Genomic DNA, 26,943 nt, shown 5'->3' with positions numbered 1-26,943 from the left:
CTTGGTAGCACTAGCTATAGTTTTCTATTAACATTTCCCCCCACCCCCCCAAAATCCCTCAAAAGGGGAATATTATTTTAATCAATGTAACGTTTCCATCCGTCCATTCCAGTGTTTCAAAATAAGCCCTCACAAATATTGAAACAGATAAAATGAGAATACTCATTCTTCCTCAGGTGAAGAAATCTTTGCAGCTTAAGTAATGCCTTAACCAAGTGCACTGAGTGCAGAAAGCACTCTTATCCAAGTAGAGGCTTGTATTCCTTTCCTTACCTTACTTCACATATGTATTGAGTTTCAGCTAAGGTCAGCAAAGTGATGTACTGGTGAAGTGTGTATGTGTGTGCACACGTACATATTAGCCATTCAATGAAGTAGCTTACGTTTCATTTTGGCCCAAGTTTATAAATTGAGATCTCATCGCTCAGATTTTAATAATGCTCGTAAAACCTAGATACTTGTTACTTACCAGCAAGGTGATAGCACGCTGCATTTGTTAGTGTACCTAAAACTCATTCCTAATAAATAGCAGATACCTTTTCTCCAAATCTGTGTGGGTTTAATTCCAGCATGAACATGTGGACCCTTACCTAAAAGGCAAGGTGGATTTCCTCTTCTGATTGTGCTATTCTGACAAAGATTTAGAGTTTCTGAAATGTAAAAATTAAATCTTGGAAATATCATGGTTCATCCCATTGAAAATAACACAGTACTGTGCACTTCTTAAATATAGGCAGTAGAAATCTTTGTGAGATTACAATTTTTTTGGGCATGCACTGGGAATGGCTCCCAAGTCCAGCCACTGCCTGTTGCCTGATGGCAGATATGAGTCATACATTAGTTGACTCTGGTTTGAAATCTCTTTTTAAATGTGTGGTTCTGTGAAGAATTTAAAAACAAAACTGTTTAGGGTTTGTTCCTCAGGGGGTTGTTTTGAGAAAACAAATATTAATTGCTTTACTTTTTTTTAAAAAATATCAATTCCAAGAGCGTGAACACTTGAGGAATTGCTTTTAGTTTTTATTTTTTAGAGCTCTTACAACTTTGAAAAGCTGATGAGTGGCAAAAGGAGAAATCAGGAGCAATCTCTGTGTTCCACAGTGTTCTCAGAAAGAGTGTAGAAAAGATGTGAAGCTACAGGAAAAAATAATTAAACAGATGCAACTTCTTTGAGAGCCATGGCCAATCCACCTAGAAATAAGCATAGCAATGTGAATTTGCTACTTAAATAATTGTCACCATCTCTGTGGAGCAGTGATGTGAACTAATCTATATATATATTTTAACACTAAGTATAATAGCTGTCTTTAATTTTTGGTTTCACATACTGCACTTCATTTGGTTATTTAAAAGCTAGAGTTAACTCTTGATTACAGTTGACTTCGATCATACTTTGAGCATACTCAAAATTTTGAGAAGTGGTGTTAACCTTGTAATAGCAGAAAGCATTCTTGTTTTAACTTACATGCAACTTATTAAATATAACTTGGTGTATGATATGGATTCAGTGGAACTGTAAATCTTTAAACTTGAATTAGATCAAATTCTGCTCTGTCTGAAGAAAACTATATATGTCAACAGTGAAAATTAGCTGTGTGTTGTATCTTCAGAGTTAAACTTTTTAGTCTTGCTGTTATGTGTTTCAGTTGATCTGTGCGTAACGTGGTGGTGACTCATACAATCATCATGCTCTTGGTTGTTGCTTCAGTTATCTTTGTTACCACTCGGTCCTTTCTAGAATCACAGTAGACTTCTCTTAAGAACATGCGAGAAACATGCATTTCTTTAAATCCAAGTCCAACATCTTTAATCAAAATCCAAATTACTACAGGGAAAAAAAAATCAGTAATTGAACAGTTTTTCATATTTCTGACTGAGAACAGAGAAGAAATTTATATTGGACAACAAATGTTTTGTTATGTTGCCTATATTAAGTCTTTTATATTGCAAATTAAAAGCAATTATGTTTGTAGAAATTCTTGCTAGCTACATATTTTGTTGCTTTATAGAATGGAAATAATGGCAAAACCACCTGTATAGAGTAGATAATATTTTTGTTAATGGGTTAATACAACAGTATACCTTTCGCTACATGCTCTCCAGGGTAATACAGGTATTTCAACATCATATATTCAAAGAAGGCGTAGTGAAGCTGGGCTATATTCAGATGATATCTGAGTGGTGATTTTAAGACTTGTGAACAAGGTCACCTAAAAATGCTGTAGTGACCAGACACTGTTAATGTGGAGAGGATGTGTCTTTATCAATAATGTAAAGTTTTCTGAGCACATAATGTGGGACTTGTGACTGTCTGTAACTCTTAAGCAAATATTGCATGCTTTTCAAAGGTGTATTTGAGGGCTTATGTTGAGAACTGTTTTCTGTTAAGAGATCTGGTGTCATCTTTGAGCCAGAGGTTGCAACTGCAATGAGAAACTACTACAAAATTTTTCTATTTGAAGTTTACTTGATTTTTTTAGCAGTGAAAAATTTGAAATTATTCCTCTATGAAGTTGCATGCAGTTGTGGATCATAATGGGGAATTATAAATCATATTCAGTTCCCTCTTGCAGTGAAATGCACTCTATCATCTACTTCTTACTACTAGTATGTTCTGAGTAGTGAAGAGAAATGTTGAATTTCCTCTCCTCTTTCTTAGGAAGTCTGCCTTTTATGTACATCTTGTCAATAACAAAGCATGTCAATATTGGAGTAGGGTGTGTATTCTAACAAACCTATATGCTGTTATTGCTGCAAGACAGTAGCCTTTAGCAAGGCTGGAACACACTGTTCAACTTTGGTCTGCCATATGTACAACAGAAAGAGACTAACTGGGATCTTTGTCGAAATAAGATCTGTATGAAGAATTTGGTCCATACTGTATTGCTATGAAGAACTGAGTAATCCTAAGAACAGCATTACTGAGGCTGAAAGTCATCTCCCCCTTCGTTGTATACAAGGGTGGCTGGAGGTGGATGCCTAGGATGAGCATAAGAACAGACAAATGCAGTGATACTTCCCCCACTGTTCCCAACTTCAGTCCTCTGTGGAATTACTGCCCACTTCAGTACACTTCCTCTGTGATCTCATGCAAATAACTTGGTCTCCTCTTCTGCCAAGTTCAGCTTTCCTGTTGCCATTGGTTACTTGTCTATTTCACAGGGACATTTTAACCACTTTTAAAACCTTTGGAAGGTGAGAGTCATTGTATGAATATGTATCATTATCGATTCCAGCTGTTGGATACTTTAAAAGAGAAAACTATTTCCTGATAATGACAGAATGACTTTACTTCAAGTGTGTCGTATTTCAGTTCTGAACTGTTCAGATCTCTCTTGGATCATGTTGCATGTAAATCCAAAAAGAAGTATTGGCTAGCCAAGTTATGGTGTAAAAACATTTACATTCCAATACCCTCTTATTTCACATGTAGTCCTGCTGATATGAGTATGATTACTGATAAAACTTGCTGGTGATGAAGATGGAAACAAAACTATTCATTTCTTTGTCATTTAATAATCTCTTCTCAAAATGTTACCCAGGCTCAGAGTCTCACTCCTCAGGACTACAACCTGAGATGGTCAGGCCTGTTGGTGACAGTGGGTGAAGTGCTTGAGAAGAATTTACTGAATGTCAACCGGACTGATTGGCATATGGTATTCACTGGCATGTCCCGTCGACAGATGATCTACAGCGCAGCCAAGGCTCTAGCAGGGATGTACAAACAACGCTTGCCACCCAGGACCGTTTGAAAGAAGACTGATCCATGACACTAAGGAACACTGTTTTTGTTTCTGGAGTGGAAATGAAAGCTACGTATTCTAATCCTCAGTGGATACAACACAGATTTGTAACCTACCTGTAACTGTATATTACTTTTTAAGAATTGAAGGTACTTTCCAGTAGTGGAAATGAGCAGTTCCAATTTTTAATAACCGGGTGATTTCCAATATGATTCACAAAAGAGGAAATTAGAGCAAACAGATATGTTTATAACTGGGACAAATAGCATTACAGTTTGTAAAACGGGATGTGCTGTTGTTTGACACCTTGATAGGCATTTGCTGAGATATTAAATATTTTATTTACTCAGTATGTTTTTAAAGAAGGGGTCTATTGTTTAGCTGTTACTACTGTATTAGTAATATAAACATGTTGACAACATAACGTATATCTGATACATGCATTTCAATCCAGAGGGACTACCTTCTGTGTTAGATATTTTCTTTGGGTCTGTGCATAGGTGGTACTTTACACCTGACAGGTTTGGCGTCTGTATATAAGTTCTCAGGACTGATGCTGAGGAGTTTTTAAAACATCTAACAGTGAGCTGCTGAGGAAGAGCACAAATCCATGCTCAGCTGGTTGAATGAAGTCTGGGCAAATAATTCTGAATTTTTATTTTCCATGCTGCATCTTTTTATATATGGATCTTCTGTAGCAGAGATAAAATTCATCTCCCTTTGAAACACTAGACCAATTTCAAGTTGTTTCAGTGGGTTTTAGATCAGGTACCATATACACAAGAAATTATCTCAGCATTGCAGTTCCAGCAACATAATTTTCTCCAGTATTTCCAAACTTTATATTTTATATGGAATTATGTAATTTCTTCCATGAAGTTGTGGGTATCAGCAAGTTAATGTGGAAAATGGTGGCATTTATACCACTTGCTTAGCTATCCTGGATTTTCTAAAACATTTATAAATCTTAAATGCCTTTCTTGATGTCATGGGTTCATTGTTTCTCATGTAGGTCTTCGTTGGTGTCTGTTTTTCATAGCTAAGAATGCCCTTTATGCTCACACAATCTTAAATCTTTATTCAGAAATACAGAAGTAATTTTGAGAGAAAATATTTTGGTAAAATACTTTTTTTTTTTTAAACAAAGAACAAATAATTTTTGTTTGCCTTTAAAAAAAAAAAAAAAAAAGCAACCTTTTCAGCTTATATTGCTCTGCCTTTACCTTTCTTAAATGTTTTCAAAGGACACTTTTATATACAATATACTGTTAAGCCAGCTTGTATTTGTACCCAGTGAAAGCCTGTCTATTTCCAAGTAATATATTTTGCCTTAATTGGCTTCCTCTGTAAATTAGTTGAATAAATGTTTTTTCTAGATGATTGTACCTATTTTAAAGCTCTATCTTTTAATATAGCTGGTGTACAGTGTTTATTGGAATTACATTTACCTGGTCCAGTTACTTATTTGGCACATGCTCCAACTGTCTGTCTTGTCTGAAAATTACCAAGCCCTGAACCTGATTCTTTTAGTCTTGAGGTCTCTCTTTAGGAGCACTTTTGCTCTTTGTATCATAAACTAAAAGGGTGGTACAGGGACTTCTGTTTGTCAGTAAAGGTGTGTTTGCTCTTCAGCTTGTTTTATTGTAATTTCAGTTTGCGGTGTATAATATGTGAAATGCTTTTTTTTTTTTTGACTTTTTTTTTGACTTTTTTTTTGACTTTTTTTCCCCCCCGCTACAGCATCTTTGATGATATAATGGAAGAGGAAGCAAACTAGTCAGTAGGTTTGTGTGTGCTGGTATGAATTAAAATTAAAATTGAAGTGGAATTTCTTTTTTCCTTCTCCCTTGCCTGGGCTTGGCTTTTATTGTTTTTCACAGGTGATAACTGGAGGCAGAAGAAGCTTCTGATCTTGCAGCACCTGGAACAGCCAGTGTCACTGCAGTGAACCAGTCTTCCAGCTCTGTTGTGAGGCTGCTAATAGGACAAGCTCCACAGGTGTCCTCACCTTTGCTGGAGAATTTTTAGGGCTCTAATCTTTCCTCCTCCTCCTCTAGGAGTTTACTTTCTTTATTCCAAAATGGGAGACTGCCCCTCTTCTGTGTACTTTCTCCTTGGAGTTGGGTGCTGGGATATGGCATGGTCAGGCAAGATAGTCTTTCTCCATTCAAGATCTCTGGCTCTGTGAAGGGCTTTTGCTGTGGTTCTGAGTCATCAGCTGAGAATTAGAATGCCTTGATTTGATAATTTTTGATTAGTTCCCTCCCTTTACTGAGCATTGTTTGTTCATGTGTATGTAAAATAACATTCTCATATGAGGGCCAGGAGTTCAGCTTCTGCCCTTAAAGGCCAAGGAAAGCATAAGTGCCTGTAGTATGCTCTGCAAAGCTGATGAAATTCTAAATTACTTCCCATCTGAGTGAAGGCCCTCTCCAGAGTCTGAGCCACATTGACATAAGTGAATTATAGAGTGAGTTGAAGTTATATTCAGGTTCTGAACCATCTGCTGGGTAGTGTTGTGAACGGGATGGTAGAGAAAGCTCAGCAGATAGGACACTGACATCACTATGTTAAATTTAGGCTGAAATCAACTTAGAAAAGCAGATGTCAGGAGACGTTTGGATATGTAAAGATAATTCTTAACTGCCGATCATCACTGTAGCTACAGCTGCAGAAGCCATTTCTGCTGCTTTGCGAATGGGTAAGTTTGCTCAAATGTGAGTGTCATGAGAAATGAAAGCAGATCCAGGAGAGCTCCTGCATTTGGAGAGGGAGGATATGGGAGAATGCAGAAAACACTTGCGAGTGTTTTCCCTCCAGTGTCCCTCCAGAAAGAAGGGAGACCAGCTGCATAAGGGTGGCAGAGGTGTTGTGCTTTAGTTCCAGATTTGGAGTTGCTGTTGCTGGTTGTTTATTTTTTGTAGCAAACAGTGCTGCTAATATTTTTTTTTCATGACATTGTTTTTTTCCAGAGGACAATACTTCTACGATGTTTTGGAGATACTTGCCTCAAGGATGGTACTGTTTTCCCAGCGGGAAATGCGTACTGCTAAATAGCATTGTAAAAAGCACATAATTTGGCATGACCTGCTTCTATTGTAGCTCCTGCCTCATTGCGACCAAAGTTACAGCACCGTAACCAGCATGGAGCGTAAGATCAGGCTGCAAGAGATGAGTCTTCATCTGCGGGTAAGGCAAAGTGTGGTCTTAACTGCATGCTCTGCTATACTGTTGGGGGCACTGATTGCTTTTGCTGCACATCTTTACCACGATGCCGTAACTTTGTTCACTACCAGCGTGTGGTATGTTGAGGACCCTGAGGCTGGAATATGGCAGGTGATTGCGCTAGTGCCTCTCAGCAGCACTGCCGAATAGCTATTTCAGGACCTTGGCTGAGATGCCCTGATTAAAAACCTTGATATGCCTGTATGCAAGTTAGAATATGCTCAAGTCCAATGCATTGCTGTTCCAAAGAGTTTATTTAGACAAATCCCAATCCTTCCAGCTTATGTTAACTTGAAGCAGACTTTTAAATACAGGTACAGACCCTTAAATTGAGGCTAAATCTTAAAAATGCCAGGGCTTGCCCATGAACTTCAGAGCTTCCTGGTATCCTATGGAGCAGCAACACTCGCTGCTTCTGTGCTGTTTTTGTGCAGCTCCTCTTATTGTGCCAAGCATTTAAGTGCTTTGTACGGGTTAAGGTGGTGTCTCTTTTAGGCCACTTGTGGGTTGTAAAATGGCAGCATTTTAGTAGCTGCTGTGGAAAATAAAAATTAACAGGGCTGTGCTAAATTCAGGTTGAATTGTACATACTAGTAAGAGAAGGGTCAGTGTTCTGAAAAAAGAAATCTTCATAAGGATTTTTTGGATAGGAGAAATGCTGGATATTTTGTTCTGAGGCTGAAAAATACAGTTTATGGGCTTAATGCATTCCCGTAAGGAAATGGGAGCTGGCTCCTTCTGGCAAGTGTGTTGAAGAATTTGAAACGCGTGTGTGTGTGTGATGCCAGCTCTAAGAGTGAGAGTTTTCCAGTTTCTTTCTGCAAGTATTCTAGTGGATCAGAAAGAACCTAAAGATACTGTTCCAGTTTTTTTAGACTAATTAATATTTTTGAGGAAAAATACCCAACTGGTTTTTAAACAAGCGTCATGTTAAAATGACATTGTGTGTCACTCAGATATTTTCTGTATATAGTTATGTGCTGAAACAGAATACCCTGTATTATTGGGAACACCTGTAGCCTGCATGATCAATACCTGACAGAGATCCAAGCTGAAAGCTTTGGGAAAAGACAGATATCTATCTCAGTATAGTATTCTCAAGAGGAGGAACTAATACCTGCCACTTAAGAGTATACCTGCGAAGCAACATGTTCATGGGGTTGCAACAGAAATAGGCTTACATGTGCTACCTTTATTCTTGTTAGTACAGGAGGCAGCAGAAAGAAAAATACAAGGGCTTAATTAGGGTCGGGGGAAGTTTGGACTGGTTGTTAATTTGTGACAAAGCCCTTGGCACCACTTTTAATGATTGTTAATTGTGCTAAGGTACAGGTGGCACAAGTATGGCTACTTGTGCTGCATTTCTACCTTCATCTTGTTATCTGGACCTACCCTAGGAATATATATGGCTCAGAAGACTGCACAAAGATTAGAAAAGAGGTGTATGCGATGAATACATGCCAGGGTCAGATTCAGCCCTGTTGCAATTTAATTGATTTCACTGAAGTTACAGCAGCTGTGAGTAAGAGCAAATAGTAGTTACTTATTCTTTCCAACTTGTTAATGTGTTTAAGTACTTCCTAGAACAAATATACTGGTGTGCCCTCACTCTGTAAGATTACATACATCAATTTTAGATACGATGCCACAAATGAGGATGTTGAAGGAGGGTGTGACTGGGTTTATCAGTAGAGAAGTGCTAGAAGTTTAAGTGTGCAAAAACTGCTTTGCTTTTTTAAAAAAAGCCCTCTTCTGGACTTTTGAAATCTGCAATCTCTTTGACCCACTTTTTGGCTTGGAGGCTGTGTAGTTACCCTAGCTCTTGCTCTCACCCTGTGATCTTAGTCAGATAGTGACTTTGCAAGCAGTTGTAAGGGCTAAAGATATTATAGCCCCATTGGTGGAGGTTTCTGCCCTTGCTGAGAGGTCTGTAGCAGAACGGGTAGTAGTAAGTGCGCTCTGCTCACGATCAGCTGAAGTTATCTGGGGCTGCTTTCACGCGCTGTTTTGGCTGCAGCTAAGCTGAGTTGGAAGGTTACTGCTCTTGGCCTGGCCTCAGTTTTTTCATCACAGCACCATTCAGAACCACACCATTTTGTTAGAAAGATGTTGGTTATAAAACTCTTCACCATTTGTTGAAACTAGTCTGGATAACTTTCAGCTAACTGCCCTCTTAAGATTTGCCATAAAAGATTTGCCCTAAATGTCTGTGGAGGGAGGATGGGATATGTAGGGCCTGCTAAAACAGCAAATGTAATTTGTTTTGGTGGAACATCTTGATCCAAAATCCAAACCAAATTGCCTTCAAGCCTTGATGAGGACCCCAGTGTTCTGACTGACCCATATACTTTTCAAAATGCTCTGCTCTAACAAAAGCTTTTTAGAAATGCTGTCCCATGTCAGTCATCCTTTTTTTTTTTTTCTTTAAAGATACTTGCTCAATTTGATTGAGATAGTGAGAAACAGCAGAAGAGGACAAAGAAAGGAATGAAAAGTGAAAGAATGAAAGAAGTCAGAAAAAACAGCAAAGTCGTAGAAATGTTCAACTAGGAGCGGAGGAGGGCTAAGATATAAAAGGTACAGCAGCAAAATTGCCTTCTGAAAAGAGCTATTTGGTGCACTGACTGCAGGAAATAGAAGGTAGCAGAGAAAGCTCACAGAAACATGGTGTTGTTCCCAAAAGCTTCTAAAAAATAACTTACATGTCTTCTGCTTTTGACTAGTTTTGGAAGAGCATCAATATGTACATGCGAGTCTTCTACTAGAGATGGGCAGCATAATTGTGACTGAACATGTGCATTTAATGAAGTTACCAAGTTGTCCTTGGTGTTTGCCTTTGCATGCAGCCTAGGCTAGGTTTTTCAGTGTGTGTTTTTCAAGGGGGAAGCTTTTGAAGAACTTCTACCAGTATAAACCTGTGAAATCTGGAATTTTAATACTTCAGGGTATTTGTAAAAGTAGTTAGTACTGTAAGCATCTTTTTTTGTAATAGTATGATGTAGAGTTTGTAGATGGAAAATCTGGATTTTATCTCTAAGCAGCGTTCACTGTGAAAGCCAAAGCTCTTGAGTCCAGCTTCTGATTACGTTTCTCCTTTGATAATGCTAGACTAAGCAAACTTTTAAAAAGCTGCTCTTCTCTTCTTACTGTTAACAGATACTGGAACGAATAGCAAAATGAGAACATTCTGTATCCTATCAAAAGTTGTTAAGAGTTGAAAACCAGTATAAAATACCCTCAAACTTTAATTAGTTTTCCAACGTGGATGTTAACTTCAACAACTAAGTCTGTTCGTAATCCATCAAAAACTCACATTTTGACATACTGAATCTTGGAGCTATTTGGCCTTAACTTCATGGCTCTGTCCCATCCGTAGTTACAATTAAGGGAAAACTATTTGCATAAAATTAATGGTGTATAGAGCTACAGTTCCTAAAAGGAAAAAATGCCAATCGTTTTGATTTATCATCTCATTATGCAGAATTCTGTCAAAGCTTCAGAAATTCCATCTATTTGACTTTGTAAAGCAGCCAGAATATGACATGGCAATTAAATTGTGAATACACAGTGCTGCAGAGGAATGACAGATCCAAAAACACTCAACTGCTGCTTCTGAACTAATGTAATGATTTTTTTCATAACTTGGAATCAAAGTAAATGTAGCTTGAAAAAGGTGACAGGCAAATGTAGAAATACAGTTTTGTTGAGGAAGTGATTTCCAACCATCTTGGCATTTCACAGGTGTGAATGAATGTAACCATGGGCTTCCTGTGAAATAGCAAAGTATCTCATAGTTGAGGAGAGAGCAGCTGAATCAGTTTTCCAATGCTATGTTGGCTGTCTTCAGTACAAAAAAAAAAAAGTAGAATTCAGTTCTGTGTCCAGATTTTGTTGATTTTCATCACAAAAGCATGTTTTCTATAGTACTGTAAAAGTACACTCCATGATAGGAGTGAACAGACTTTAAAATCTGGTGCTAGTAATGATGCATCAAGACTCAAACTTCTTTTAATCTATTTCTGGCAGATAAACAGTATGTGTTTGAAAAAGACCACACTTTTAAAATTAACTGATGCACCAACTTTGTCAACAATGCATTGAACCACTGAGTCAAACTATTCTCTCAGCTTCCCTTGTATTCTATCAAAAATTGTCCTACAAAGTTGAAGTTTTCTCTTGAAAAAGCTTGAGTATCCATAAGCTCATGCCTCACATCTCGTGCAGCTGAATCAATTCTACTCTGAATTCTGAGACATGGTTTCCTAATGAAGGAAGACACTTTTCTCATCTAAAAGGAAACTAGTGGGAATTTTTCCTTTCAACTCTAACAAAATTGAGTAGATGTTACCCTGCTTGTGTGCTAAAAATTGATTAATTTTGTCTCCTGGTGAGAAAATGAGGAGATATGAGGTACAGGCTTGACTAAACTCTTGATCAGCTGTATTTACCAATCTGGGACAGGCATGTCCCAATGCCTGGAATGGCAAAGGAATGTTATTTAACTGCAATGAGAAACGCTAATTTATTTTTTCCTCAAGGATCATACAGAGAGCTGTTCTCTATCGTTTTATGATAGACCATACATGAATCCATAGTATATCAGGATCGTCTTCATGATCAAATTCTTACAATTGCAGGAACAACTGCTGCAAATAAGTGGTGACTGCACCAGGAGTCCCTGGGAATGTGCAGAGCAGGCACTAAAGAAGCTGTATTTTGACCAGTAGTGGGATTCCCAAGATAGCTATGCTATCCAAAAAGAGGTGAAAATAGAATTCTTACAGAGCAACAGGTCTAGAAAGTCTCCCCATAAGAGCTTACCCCGCAAATCATTGAGTGTGCTTGGTATGTTGCTGTGGGATAAATTAATATAGTTATGCATCTGCAAGACAAATACTATGATTTGTTTTTTAGTAAAACCTATTAAAAACAAGAAAAACTGTGCCTGAGAGGAAAGGACAGGAGAATAATTTATTTTAATGTAATGTGAACTACTGCTAATGTAATAATTGCAGTGTTACATAGTTCTTTGCAGATCTTTATAAAAGTGGACATCCTAATGCTTGTAAGGTTGTAAGCAGTATGTCCTAAGCATTGATACGGCACTCTTTGCCATGTAGATGCAACCCATAAGTCTTTGTATCTGCAGAGCCGATTCTTTTGGATGTTGTAGCCACCTTCAACTCAGTAATATCAGACATACAAAATGTGGTCTTAAATTGATAAATCTAATCAAATAACTGGAGGTAAGGTTTTTTGTTTTTTTCTACTCAGAAAAATCAAGTGCCAGAAATCCCATGAATCTGTGAGCGGATGTTCTCATACTAATATGTGTATTGCTAGTGGTAAGCGAACCACCTGGAGCCTGTTAGCTTGGGAGTTAGCTCCTCATTTCTTTCTGCTTTCTGGGTTCTCAAGTGCAAACAAGAGGAAAAAAGCTCGTGTCTGTAAATGCCCTGACTTCAGGTAGATTTAGGCATTTGTTTTCCCCTTCCTGTTAGCGTTTGAAGGAATCTGTCTATCGTGGGAACTGTACTTGTGCTCTGGGAAGCTGGGAAGACCCAAACAATGATGAAATACGTAGTGGAAGGAGGGATGTAGCTTAAGTTAAGGAGGGAGTGGTGTGTACAGTAAAATGGTGAGGATGCATGAAAGCAAGGAGATGGAGTTGTGTTTTGAGGACCAAGAGCGTGAAGGATGGGAGGATAGAAGCATGTGGGTCGGAGCAGGGGCAGAGTGCTGCTATTCTTCGCTGTGGTACCTGACACCATTTCTGATGTTGCCACCGTAACCATCCAAACTAAGTTTGGAAAATGCTGTGCTAGGGATTTTGCTTTTGTTCTGTGTTTTTGGAAGACTGTCCAATACTGCATGGGAAATGGTAAAAGGTGTATATTTGCATATTGGATTGACACATGAGACAGAATAAAGACTAACTATTATGTGATGTGTTTGGAGCAGTGCCAGCAAAGCCTGTACAATACTTGTGTGAGTGCAAGGAGTTCTAGGCAAAACAGACAAAAGCAAACAGTGCTCCCTTTTCTTTCCCGGTAGAACTATTTCTGTCGGTATGAAAGGGAAAGTTTTGTCACTTTGCCCACAGAAGACTTTTGTTACACTTCTGAGTCGTCTATTTAATTTGTTTTGCTAATTTTAGTTACCACTCATTGCAGCATGTTTATATTACCTAGAACTTGCTCTCTGTTTTCTTGATGCATGAGCCCTTTTCCCTCTCCCATTTTTGTTCGATGAAAACATGGCTGTTTTTAGTCAAGCTCCAGATTTTTTTGCTGGCATACATCAGTGTTTTATTAACATAAGTGGAAGCGTAGCAGTTTGTACAGGCTGGTGAGGTAGGTAGGCCCACATTTTTATGGTTTTGATTTGGTTTCATAATGAAACTTTAAACAACAGCAGGCCATTAGATACTTTTCAAAGTTCTGCAAACTGAATAAAACCAAACCATTGCTTCCATGCAATTCGCTGAAGAGAATAAAATGTTTTCTTGTCAGTTTGTTCTGACTTTTGACTTATGGCAAAACCAAAACATACTGGGTTCGAATCCAGAGATATAAAAGTTGAATGAAACCCACAGAAACCAAAGCTTGCAAACTTCTCATAGTTTGGGGAACTGAAAAGACTTCATATGTTGCCTGGTATTTTGTGGCCTCTGAAATGAGTCTGGCTACTCATTGGCTGTGATCAAAACCACCCTTCCCGTGTAGCGCTAACTGAATTCATCTGGTATTAAACAGGGACTGAATAAACATTGTTCTGTAAGAACAGATCTCTGCAGTCACTGTCAACTTCATCCTAAAAACATGTGTTGAGCAGAACATCTGCCCCTGCCAGCATAGCATCCTTCTAACTGTAGAGTTGCCTAATTACCTTTATTTTCACTTTCTGTTAAAATAAAGGCATATTTCTGTTGCTTTTTGAAGGTGACCAAAGCATCTAATCAGAAAACTGAGTTGTAGTGGAAATTCTGGCAAATTGTTAGTAGGGTGGTATGAAAGAAACAGTTAAAATAAGACAGTTCCAGTGTATATCTTTTTGTTTAGTTATTTTTGTGTAGTGAGGGGAAAGATTTGTTGGTAAAGAATGTAATTGTATATTCTGCATATATTCAGTGCAGTAGGCATTGTAGGGAGAATGCTCAGACACAGACGGAAAACATAATGGTCCTCTGGAAACTTCAGTCTCTTCAAAGCAGTCATAAACACCATATGGTTTTGCACACACTAACTAAGATAACTGTGTAAAAGTGACAATCACTTGCAAAAATATCAGAACAAAGGGAAGGTGTATCTGTCCAGGTATTTATGTATAGTCATTCCCATGGACCCTTTTGAGAACCTTGTGAGATCTAACACATTAAAGGCTTTTCTTCTTTGTCTCTTACTTCATACAGTGAAGACGTAATATTCCTGAGAAGTCAAGATTAAAGGTATCCAAAAGTTAGACTTTCTTCTAACAGATTGTGGGGCTGTTTGAGCAAACTGGATCACTTGTGCATACAACAGCAATCCCTTCCAGTTTGACTAGACTCTTGTTTGAGTGATGATGAGTTCACATGGAGTGGATGTTTACGTTCACTTCCTTTTTTCTTTGCTGCATTTAGTGTAGCACCATGTGACAGCCTCAGTGCTGTACTTTTATATGAATTTTTCAGATAAGAGCATTGAGGTTCACACAGTTTCATGCAACAAACCAAGTCTAGTTCCCTGGGCTTTCCTCTGACCACAGGCAGAGCATCTCACAGCAGTGTGCTGAGCAGGGACTAGTCTTCGAAGGTCTGCCTTTCATCACTTGTTGAGTTGCACACACCAGGTGCAGGACTGAAAGCAGCTGGCCTTTTAAATTTTGGATGTGTAATCTATCACTGTGTGTTTTCTTCTGTTTTGGTTGGATATTGGTTTTATTTTGCAAGACCAGCTGATGAAAATGTGAAAATAAAGACAAAGTAAGGCATGTGTTACATGTGGAGGTTATGTGGATGTACTTTCTTCCTGACTCTTAACTTTCTCATACTTGTTACACTGTGTCAACATGAAGCACTGCTGATTTTATTGGTTGTCTGTTGGGGTTTTTTTGGGGGGCGGATTTTGTGGGTTTTGTTTTGTAGGGACTTTGCATATAACTTGTATAGTTATTCCCTGTATTAGAGATGGTTTTAAATAGTTTTTATTTGCAAACATCTTTAACGAGGAGCAGAACACAGGAAAAAGAAAAAAATTGCTGTGCTTCTAACAGATTTTGCCGTGCTTTTAACTCTCCTCTCCTGATCTGTATTTTTTCAGCCATCCTAGTCCAGCTCTTTATTCATTTCTTCTCAGCCTACTCTGATGCACTGACACTCCCTCACTTCACCTCCAATTCTTTTAATTCTCTTCATTAGTTTTCTTGGCTCACCTGCATTTCAGGGAAGTCCCACTGCTGCCATAGGTCTTTCATCCTCTCCCTGGATGCCGTTAGGAAATTTCTGATTCCTCCTGCCTTTGCTAATGTGTCACCTTGTCCTTCTTCTTGGAGGAACAACTTGGTCAATGCTGCTTGCCCTTTCTGCCCTCTGCCTTTGCATCCAGCATTTGTTATCAGTGAGGAGTACTGGTCTGGCAGTCACTGATACATACTTAATGCTTCAGGTCTTCCTCGTGTTTTTTATCCTCCGTGTGATGTTTTCTGTCATCTTCTTGGAGAGGTCTTCAAATATAGCAAGGAACTACTGCTGCTCAGAAGACAAAGAGCCAGACCTGCAGCTGAAGAGTTGTGGTTGCCTGCAGAGGAGGACACTTGCACACACAGTAACCTCTGTGGTACAGCATTCACCAGAGACTGTATGAGGCTCTGGTGTAGAAAGTGCCTTTCATTTCAAAACCTCATTTTCAGAATGTTTTTATTGTGTTCACTCATTTCCTGCTGGTGGTTGGCTCGTGGGCTTCAAACCTGTCAAGTGAACTATTGGAAGATAAAACCTGAGGATTTCCAGGGTAGATGTACATAGGTCTCTACCTAGACATTTTTTGAGCCAAATGCTTGCCATCTATTTTAGTTACCATGAAAATAAGTGCACAAGCTGAATGTTGCTATTTTCTAAATCGTTCTTGTAAGTTATTATTATTATTTTTTTTTTAAGTAAAGGTAGGAGGAAGAGTTATGTTTTGGTTTTGTTTTGTTGTTGAATCAGTAACATGTCTCAAGTTATATTGTGGCTTTGCAGCCTGCAGAACTATGTTCTAATGCACGGGGCATCCTTTTTATAAAACTACAGTTTAGCCCTTCTCCAAAAACAGTGATAAGGAAAAAAACCTCTCTCTAAATTCAGTCTAGGAAATGATTCTGTGCTTCACAAGAATAAGGGAAAATAATCCTTAAAGTGATGGGCAGGGCAGTATGTGTTTTGAGGGGTGTGTGTGTGTTTGGGGGGGGGGGGGGGGTTGGGGAGAGAGTACTGTAACAGTTGCTGGTATCTGTAAAGATATACTTTTCAACAGGATCTTTCAACAGAAAGAGGGGAGTGCAGAGCCTAAATGATTGAGGTGAATAGAATTTTAGGCTGCAAATTCCTCTTTAGCTGATGGTTCACTTAATTTGCTCTCTTTTTTTTTTAATGGAAATAGCAAATTTATTCTTCTCATTCTGTACTGGAAACAAGCAGGGAGAGCGTGTGGAGCAAGTGGTGGGAGGTACAATGGAGAAGCATCCAGTCCAGTGAACAGCACTGCTTTATGCTCTGTTTGAGGGGTTTATTTGTGTGACCCAACTTTAGGCAGTTATTTGCCAAAGCTGAAAGATCAGGCTCCTGCTGTATTTGATGGTAAGAGGAGGGCTTCAGAGAGCAATCCAAAGCAAGAATCTAGGTTAAGCTTCTCCAGGGTGTGATTCACTCTCTCGAGTTTATAGAGAAATCCTTGTTTCCTAATTTAGATGCTTACTTTGGGCTCAGAATCTTTCTAAGGTGGACTTTCCACCTGTAAAGGAGCGGCAGCAACATTTAGCTTCAGTTTGCTCACTACTTTGATATACTGCAGTTTTTGTGTCAGATCTTGGCCCTTTAAAACAGGGACCTCACCAATCTTCTGAAGCAAAGATGTTCTTCCCTTGAAGAATGTCTCAGTTGGCACCATCCCCAAAGGCAATGTTTCCTGCCTAATGAAGTGAAGAGAGCATCTAATCACACGGCCTGACCAAGCTGAGAGTCAAGGGGCTGCTCATATTCCAGGATTGCCAGTCTAGTCCTTTTCCCCTGCTTGCATATCACTTAACTTCCAAAAGCAGAAGTGTGCAATTCTTGGCAGAAGGAATTTTCTGAGAGAGACTGCAGCATTTGTTTAAAATAAAATTGTATCATAGGTTTTAGTTATTTAAAAACTCAAGAGTAGGTTGATACATGCCACATGGATCCTATGATTGATAGCATAGGGGTATTTAGATATATATGTGCCTTTAAAACTAAGCTGTCTTGTGGCATTTTCTTCATGCTAAAGTATCTATTTAACCTCACACACAACATCTGTTGCACATTTGTCCTCTTTGAAGAAATTGAGGTGCAATGAGACTACAAAGCAGCTCTATACTAGCGATAATAGGACTTACTCCCTTCTGTCACTGCATTTCAGACCAGCTGAAATACCTAGGCTCAGCACAGAGGCACTGGATTGGATTTTAAGTTAATCAGGCAAAGGAAGTGATTAAAAGGGAAAGTCAGCACATTTATTCTGTATCCTTGCTGATTAAAGACAGACTGGTTTGTGAAATCCCCTTAGTGTAAAGGGTTCCTTTTATAGCATGGTATTTTTTCCTCAACTTGGCATTTTGCTGTCATCTCTTTAGCATGGAAGTTTTTAAGAGCTGAAGAGAGAGAGACCTCCCTCAAGCACTTCATTAGTGTTTGCGTTGTTTTGTTGGTTTGTGTTCCCTTAACTTTAAGGAAGAAATCTTTGTGCTCAAGCTGAGATAAGAGATGCAGAATGTGGCAGGTCTTATACATGTTTGAATCATAGAGAATATAGTGGAAAACTGTACCCAGCTTAAGAAAAACTATTGTTCTAGAAATGTTTTTAGGGTTGAAATAGTGTCACAGGGTTTGTGGTGGTGCTAGTATGTTGCAAGAAAAGCACTAGCCAGCCCCACTGCAATACGTATCAGCTGTACCGGCATTCATTCATAGGCTAAATCTTGGCAAATCCAAAAGTATAAAGGGATTGAAGAAGAGGCAAATAGAGAAGTATAAAATAGAGAAGTATATCTGCACAAAGATGCAAATACAACCATATCTCTAAACTGCATCTGCTAGAAAATGGGAGGCCTTAGCAAGGGAAGCATCACTGCATGCTGACCCGTTCTTGTGTTATTTCCCTGCGAGTCTGCTCATGACCACCGTCAGAAATAGGGTGCCTAGCCGGGGGGGTCTTCGCACTGACCCAGCACGGTTGTTGTGTTCTTATCTCCTGCTCCAAGACAGCCACTGATAAAATCCTCAAAGACTCTTTAGGCGTTGACGTATAAAGGGGGCTATCAAGCATTTCTCCATTTTCTTGAAAATTAATACTCAAATGTTCATCCAGCCTATTTTCTGGCTCTTATTCCAAAGTGACTAAGAAGCTAATAGGTGTTTACTTCCTGCAACTCTACTGCACTCTGCAAAATATCTGTACTCTTGTGTAGAGTCACTTATTTCTCTTCTTTTTTCTGAAAACAAATGCCTCATGGTTTCCTGCTGTTTCTTTTCTCACCCTCACCCTTTTGCCTCCTACTATCAAGTGCCTCCTGCCCATACCTGAAATCCTGTTTTTTTATCCCTGTATGCCCAGACGCTTTCCAGAGAGAGAACAACTAAAAACTCTACGGAAAGGAGTGTGCTGAGGTAAAGGCGGTTTTAGGTCACTTCTGATTTCCCTTGGATCGAAGATCCCTGCAGGATTTGGACTGTGGGTGGAGATTTACTGGTGGACTGGAAAGAAGCTTTGTTGCCTGAAGATCAAGTGAAGGAACAGTTGCTATTTCCAGTGGGATTTTATGAGATGAGCTCCAAGAGGCAGCCCTGTCCTCATTTTATTGCGGAGGGGAACTATTTGAGCTGTCTGTTGCACTGCAAATCCAGCTCTTTATTTTCAGCAGTGCCACTTCTCTAAACTGGCCTAAATTGCAATCGTTATGGACTTGTCTTAATCTGTCAGTTGCTTGCTCAATAAGCAGAGGAAAATATTGTCCAGGCCTAGTAAATTATCGTAAAAGTAAGTGTTCAAGGAAACGTATTCATCAGACGGGACTGCCAAAAGACTGGCATCAGCATGATGACTGCAGTATTAAAGAGTAAATAAAACATGGTATAGAATAAAGAAAATGAGGATAAATGCAGGTCTGATACCAAACCGCAGGCAAGCAGACTGAGTTAGGTGACTTAACCAAGAGTTTTTGGTGGGAGAAAGAAATGTGGACAAGACTGGGGTGGGGAGAGGTGAAAAAGGTTTAAGTGGCTTTGGACTGGAGAAGCCAGCTCAGGGACAGACTAGGAGATGAAGAAGAAAAGTGTACATCGCTTAATCTTATTTCTACTGAAGTTTAACAGAACTCCCCCTTGCGTGTGCAGACTTAAGTGTAGCACAACTCTGAGGCAGGAGGAGGAGGCGGGAGGGAGCGCAGGGGCTGTAGGAGGACAGACACTTGGAGAGCTGGTCAGGGATCCCCCTCTGGGAACGCGGTGCAGGGAGGATTGCCATCTCTTCGTGGCCACGTAGGAACACAACCTAAAGTGACATTGGAACTGCTGGGTCCAACCTCTGTATCTAGCTGCGGTCACACTGCGTGAGCTCGTTCATACGTTCGTCAAGCTCAGCCTTAAAATGATATTTCAAGGCTTCACTTAGGCCCAAACAGAGTGGTCATATCCCAATCGCTTCTTGAGATAGGCCCTCACACATGCTAGTCCCAAGCTGCGCTGGGCTTTGTGGGGCAGAGTATGTTGCCAAAACCATGCTCGCAGGTATGCTAGTGCTTAAACACACTGCAGGGCAGTGCTTCAGCCTCTTCCTTGGTCCTGTTTATTTACTAATACAAACATAGGCAAAAGACCAGTTCACTGATGCTTCTCTGACAAAGAACCCTCTCAAGCTATTCACTGTTGACATAAACTGGAGTTGCTGGTAGCTACTCACCTGCCTTAAGCTAGTCCAGCAGTGGAAGAAGTGAGAGCTGGCTAAGCAACACCATTGCAACGAAGCAGCTTGGGCAAAACAGAGCAGAAACGGGCTTCTCAACAGAAGTAGGGTTGTTTCTTTTCTTATTAATTTGACAGAAAAATAATTATAATTTAAATAATTATTTAATATATTGTATATAGGATTATACAAATGTATATACATATAAAGAGGGGGGAAATGAACCCTTTCTCATGTCAATGTCTTGCTTTCCACCCCTGCCTCCAAGGCTATTAGCACTGTATAGAAAGTGCTAAACTGTAGCAGAATCTTTCAGGGCTCCACTGGCTCCAGCAGAAATTAACTTCCTGCAGATTGGAAGGAGAGCCAGATTTGTTCTGTTTCTTTTTTTCTGTTAAACCAGGCTAGCACAGACATACCAACGGTGTTGGGCACTGCGAGAATGACTTGTCTTGAAAGTGTCACACTAGGCTGGCTCTTTGCAAAATGGGGTGATACCTTGTTTCTGTGATTACTTCTGATGTGAGAGATACTGTTAATATCTGCAGAAAAAGAAGCCAAATGTGGAATTACTACTTCTCATCCCAGTGCATATTCTGCTTAGAGGCTTGATAACTTAATAGAACATACCGGAGTGTCCTGGGAAAGTAGAAAGCATTGTAGAAATTTCAGAATTCTTTTTTTTTTTTTTTCCTAATATAAAGACTTTTACCCTAGTTCATTCTCTTGTTAATTAAAAGAAATCTTGCCAAAGTCATGTGGCAAATTGTGGTTGCTTTGTGAGCCTTCAGCCCTTTCTTTGACACTTGATGAAGCATAACCATTCATTTTCCTTGGTTTATATCTTTCAGTTGAATGTTTGAGCCATAGCGAGGAGGCGGACCACAGGCTATCAGCTTGAATAGAGGTGCACGCTGTTGCTGGTCTCTGTAATGCATTCTGACAAGAAAAGCCATATTGGATCTAGTTTAAAGGAATACTGATGGCTTGCTTGTGTGAAGGTCACTTTGACCTCCCTAAAAGAATGCCTTGCTATGCAAAAGCCAAATGTGTATTTTCTCTGCCAGGAAATGTATGGGCCAGGAAAAGTTCACCTGTAGCAGTGTCTCTTTGACACTTGCTGATAGAAGATTCAACTCACACCTGTATTTTCTAGCCCTTCACCTGACTATCCCAATTTATTCTTTTGTTGCTGTAGGAGACTTATGAAACACAGCTTCTGACAGTTTGGAAGTAAGCACAAGCTGACTCATTCATTTCTTCACAGAGATCTGTCTTTGGGCCCTCACTTTGGGACACTCACAGGCCAAAAGCCTGGCCCAGGAAGGTCAAAATGCCCAGTGACCACAATAAGCTCAGCATCTCCCCCAAATCCTGACTGAGGGTTTAAAAAAAATTAAAAAAAAAAAAAAGTCCCCCCCCCCCCCACACACACACACGCACACTCGCACAACAAATAAGTTCTTTTTTTCTTGAAGAAGTAATCTTTAGCCTCTGGGCTTCTGGAAAAAAAGAAAACAGTTAGCTAATCTATTCATTTCTCTGGGAAGGAAGGAAGGTCAATCAGTTTCCATCTTTATAGCTGCTCCTGGTGCGAGTTAGAAGCTAAAGCTTCCTTAGGGAAAGACAGAAGCAGGATGACAGAACGGTAGTTGGCAGCTTGCTGCTGTCTTTGCCGCTCTGTGGATTCAAGCAATAAAAGGAGTGGATACCTTATTAAATTCATCTATTTGGAGAAGCATGCATCTACAGAAAGCAGTAGAGAGTCGTGCTTTGGTTTCACGGCATGGCGTTATCTTGTCTGTCGAGAAAATAAACTGATTTGTCTTTGACTTCCTTGCAGAAAGCAACTGAAAAATGTCCTAGCTGGAGAGCTCCAGAGCATGCTCCCTTCACAGCCTCTTAGACATTGCGAGCAGGAGAGGCTCCTTCTTGAATTAAGGAATGGGCATTGTAGTTTAGCCTCAAAGGGAGACACGGCAGCTCTCTCTAGCATTGAGGATGATCTTAATGAATAAGGAAGATTTTTATTGTCAGTTGCCTTATTAATGTGAACTGTTGTTTTTCAGACTGGTTTTATTACTGCAAATACAAGTTTTTAAGTGAATGTACTACTTTATCCTCATGTCTTGGCTAGTGATAAAGATAAGTCTGGAAGATCTGGCAGCCAAAAAAGATCCATTTTTGAGGATCTCCACGTCTCCAAAGCCAAAGTACTGGGCCTCTGGACTAGCGTTCCCCAGTGCACTTTGGGCACGCGGAGGGTAACGGTTCGTGTCTCCACATGATGGCACTGGCTGACAGCTGGGACCACGGGGTCCAGCCCTGTGAGCAATAAATGACTTTCAGTAACCCACGTTAAGGAGGAAAGTTCTCTGACACCGTGACAAAAGGCAACCTTGCCTTAAGTATTGCAATTGCAATACTATATATCCCTAATGACTAAAGACTGGCTCTTAGGCATGGCGCCCAGAAGCGAATACCTTGATATGTGTTTATACAAGTGCAACAATATCGGTCTAACCATGCACACGTGAATAAAAAGAAATGTCTGAATAAAAAGAAAATTCTCAGATTGGGGATTCTCAGATCTGATTCAGTGAAGCTGTTGGTACTCTCACATTTTCAAAACCACATCTTTATCTTGTTTTTCTTGCAGGTTTAGATTAGATCCTGGATATTTTGAAAACTTGTTTCGGCTTCTGCTCTTATTTAGGTGAGGTATTCCATTATAAGGAGAATGCTGCTACTTTTACTGCTTCAACAATAACAAGTTTACATTATGTAAGAGGATGCCATTTATGCACTACCTCTCTTAAAATGATCCAGGATACATTTTACTTGATTGTCTACTCTGGAGCAAAGTTAAAATAATTTTATACTGCAGTCTGAGGTAATAATCTTTATGTGAGGAGTTTCAAGATGTGTCTGAGTGTACTTCCGAATTATTTTTGCAGGTCTGGGAAAAATAAATCTCTCTTCAGCTTTTTTTTCCCTTTCTTCTTTCTTTTTTTCTCTCTCTCTCATTTTGGTGACTGGTTTCAGACACTTGGGGAACGCAAGGAGTCTGCCCCCTTCACCCCTCCCTCAAGGTCTGAATTGTTTGTGAAGGCAGTATAGGAAAAAAAGCAGCCGGAAAGATACTGATTTTAAGGCTGACGTGAGGTACATAAATGAAAAGTCTGTGTTTGCCTGCATGCAGAATGCCTGCGTATGTGTAAAATGCAGATAAATGTGCTAATGCTGCATTTTAAATGGAGCATGAAAATTAGTGATTTGGGCATCTATTTGCCTTTATTAGCTAGCCATGACAGATCTGGTATGACTTTGTGTTAACAGTTACCTTCCAGTCCACAGCTGGCTAACACCTTAGTGGCTTGGAACAGGGGGAGCTATGACTTTCTGAACATAAGTGTTTTATCATAAAGACTCTGAATGTGGAAACATTTGAAAACTTAGCCAAGACTAAATAGAACTTTCAAACTGGTGCAATTATTACCTGAAACTTGCATTTATAAATACAGTACTGCTGCATTGCATAAGTTGCTTAATTCTCTATATAAGCAGAAATAAGAATTCACACACATGCATTTGTAGAGAGAGCAGATACAATTTTTTTGACTGTAAGACAGATTCCTCAAAATCTGAGATCTCCTGGTCAGTCATGAGTTTGAATGGAAGAGCTCAGTAATGGTAATGAAAAAGTACATTTAGCATCTTTTAATGTTAGTAGTACAGTAATTTCTGCATAACTCTTTGTGTTTCAAAAGTTGTTTCCCGCTTGCATTTTTGTAGAGTAATTTTTGTCAAAAGAGACATGAAAATACTGAAGGTATTTGGGCAGATAATTTTAATCAGCTCATGGGAGTCTTGCGGTAAAATTGGCTTTTAAATTTAGTCAGCTTTGCTTTAAATAAACCAAAAAACTCTGATTTAAAAAAAAAATCAAAAAGATCATTCCCCCAACATCATACCACTTCCTACCTACAGGAAATCTTCCAATCCTTTATCCTTCCTTGCCTGAGGGAATCTTTTCCTGCTGCTTTTAACTGAAACATTCAGGTCTTTTTAAAGCCTTGAAAATGTTTTTTCTTCTTTTTTCTTCTTTTTTTGTTGGCCTTTTTAGTATATGCTTCTAAAGAAGTCGAAACTTACTGCATTAAAATGGTAGGTATTTTTAACGAAAGAATTTAATTAAAAACAGCTGTTTTTAATATCTCTCTGTATTTAAGATTTAACTCTGAAGTACAGCCCTGTAGGTCTTTAGATAGTTTAAATCCATGTAAAATCAGGGAAGCATAATGAATTTACAACAACTGAGTATTTCACAAGTGGTTTTAGGCTCCTGGAGGAAATACTGGAAATAATGCTTATTTACTGGAAGCTCTTAAATGGAGGCTATAGCAGAGAAGATTTGTGCCCATTATTTCCACTAGTTATATTTATCAGTATCTCTTCTGTGTTTTCCAACATTGACCCCAAATCGAATCTGCCGCGATGATGTCAGCCTCACAACTCGCAATGTCAACAAGGTTTTTCCTGTAAGTCAAATCATACGTAAAAATTTGCAAAAATCTTCTCTAAGTATTATACAACAGAGAATATCTGTCCGTATCCTTCAAACCAGAAGGAAAAGAAAATGTTACCAGCTTTCAGTATTTTTACAAATAGTATTGGAAAAGGCAAGGATGTTTAGTATCTTCCAAAGACCAGTATGTCTCTGTGCTCAGACTGTTTGCAAAGACATTTAGATAGATAGCATGCATTTAGTTTAGAGGTAGCCCATTCATTTCACTTGACTACATTTAGCTGGTAATGTTATTCAGAGCTTAGTCATCAACCTAGTTAATTCTTTCTCTGTTAAAATAAAATAAGTATCAGATTACTTTCTGTTCCTATTAACTCCATACCTATTCCTGCTCAGGAATGAAACCTTTGATTAAAAACTTCCACTTCCTTCCATGTTGACTGGGATTCTTGGGAAACAACACACAAATGACCGTTCCAGGCACTGTGATATTTACTCCCATCCTGTCACTGCCGTGAAAATGTAAGTTATAGTTAACAAACAGTCACAATACAGTCATTGAGCAGGAGGAAACACCTGGATGCAAGCGCAGCTGGCAAGGAAACACGCGACTCTTGTCCCTTCAGGACAAATGCTCAGAGGTTGCGTGAGCCCAAAGTGGTTGTGAGGAAACCCTATTTCTAACATTATCCTTAAGGGAAAAATGCCACTGGTCGCGTACTTGAGAGCTAATTTTTCCAGAGGGAACACCCTCTCTCTCACAAAGAATTTAATCATGTGTCACATAGATGCTTTTTTGAAAACCTTGCTGTCTTTTTTTTTCTTGATCCAACACAAAAGAGAAGAGCTGCTGGGAGGATGGTGAGGAAAATTCTAGGGGGGAAACACAGAGGAAAAGTTTTGGGGAAAAATACATGTCAGAGAAATCTTCTAAAATAAATGTAAGCAAAATATATGAAGACAGCTGAATTTTGCTATAAATTTTGTATTCTGGCAGAATTTTGTGCCATCATAAGTTAACTGATCCAGTCTATTGTTGTTTATATACCTGTACTAATGAATTTGGGTATACCCTGTTATGCACACTTTCTTTTAGCCCAGAAACTATTTCACAAAGAGGTAAAATCCTATTTCTCTGGAATTTCTTCATAGTTTGTCATTGGAAATTGAATATTGGTGGCTTCATATTACCGTGAATAAGAAATGCTAAATATGGGAGTAATATGATTCCGGTATTTTAAACCAGGAAAATATGAAGAAGAAGTAATTTTTACAGCATTTTAAAATGAAAGTAGCAACTATGCAATCCCAAAATTACTGTTTTTAACATGTTCACACTCTTCAGAATTTTTGAAATAAGATTCACTTGCAACGATAACTAAATTAGAATGCACAAATCTGCATCTCATCTTCAATTTTATGTTAGCTTACTTTTAACACAGTAAACGTAGACATTAAATTTCAACATGGTAAATTCGCAGTCTGAATTCCAACTGATTTTATAGGCAAAAATGAAAAAATCAGACTAGTTTATAATAAAGAGGAAACACCTGGGATACCCTGTGGGAACTAGAGAGGATGGCTTTCAGAAAATGTTTGTAATATACTTGGAGTCATTTTTAGGTAGATTTTGCTATACTTTTAGTGGATAAGGTGAATCAGTGCAAGGAGTTGACAAAGACAAGGTAATTGATGTATTTGAAGTCTCAACTTCATGACATCTACATGTTTTTAACAAACATGTTTTGCATTTCACAAAAATAAGTACAGCACTTAGAAGCTGAGAAGCCACCATATACAAATTTGTATTTGTTTTTATATATTTATAGTTATTTATATTAAAAACTTTCTGTTTTCATACCAGGGAGACAGAGTAACCTCCAATGACCACATTTAATGTTTACAGAATACAACATTTGGTATGGGCTATGTCAAACAAGATTTTCCAAGAAAACATCTATCAATCAAATATTACCATCGTCAAATGCAGAAGTTTAGCCCACATTTCCATATTAAGTTAGAACCATGTTTTTCTCGGGTCGTCTTGTGTTTTTATAGAGCTCCACAGACTCTAAAGAAGTAGTAAGTAATGAGGAATTGGTGTAGCTACTGACAAGATTTATAGCACATGTTTTTCTGGGTTGGTTTCATTTTTTTTCCCCCCTCCTGCAGATATCCATAAAATTTGATTGAGTAAAGTAAACAATGGAATGAGATTTTGATGCTGGGCTCCCTCATAACCAACAACCGTGACCCTTGGTCGTGGGACTCGGAGGCCTGCTTGTGC

At 38.9% G+C, this 26,943-nt stretch overlaps 1 protein-coding gene across 17 annotated transcripts in view; it reads left to right on the top strand.

Moving 5' to 3' along the window:
• Positions 1 to 26,943, top strand: part of PRRC1 (proline rich coiled-coil 1) — a 65,111-nt gene that overhangs the window by 26,089 nt on the left and 12,079 nt on the right. For 14 of the 17 annotated variants that reach the window (XM_064502304.1, XM_064502297.1, XM_064502303.1 and 11 more), the window contains one exon: positions 6,846 to 6,932. In XM_064502304.1, coding sequence (XP_064358374.1) covers positions 6,846 to 6,932 — 87 coding nt within the window. Of the gene's footprint in view, positions 1 to 3,542; positions 5,587 to 6,845; positions 6,933 to 9,398; positions 9,435 to 26,943 lie in introns of those variants that run through there. The other 3 variants (XM_064502308.1, XM_064502307.1, XM_064502311.1) reach the window with 2 other exon arrangements.

The sequence above is a fragment of the Dromaius novaehollandiae genome, chromosome Z, assembly GCF_036370855.1.
Source record: "Dromaius novaehollandiae isolate bDroNov1 chromosome Z, bDroNov1.hap1, whole genome shotgun sequence".
Lineage (NCBI taxonomy): Eukaryota > Metazoa > Chordata > Aves > Casuariiformes > Dromaiidae > Dromaius > Dromaius novaehollandiae.
This window is presented reverse-complemented; position numbering and strand designations above follow the sequence as displayed.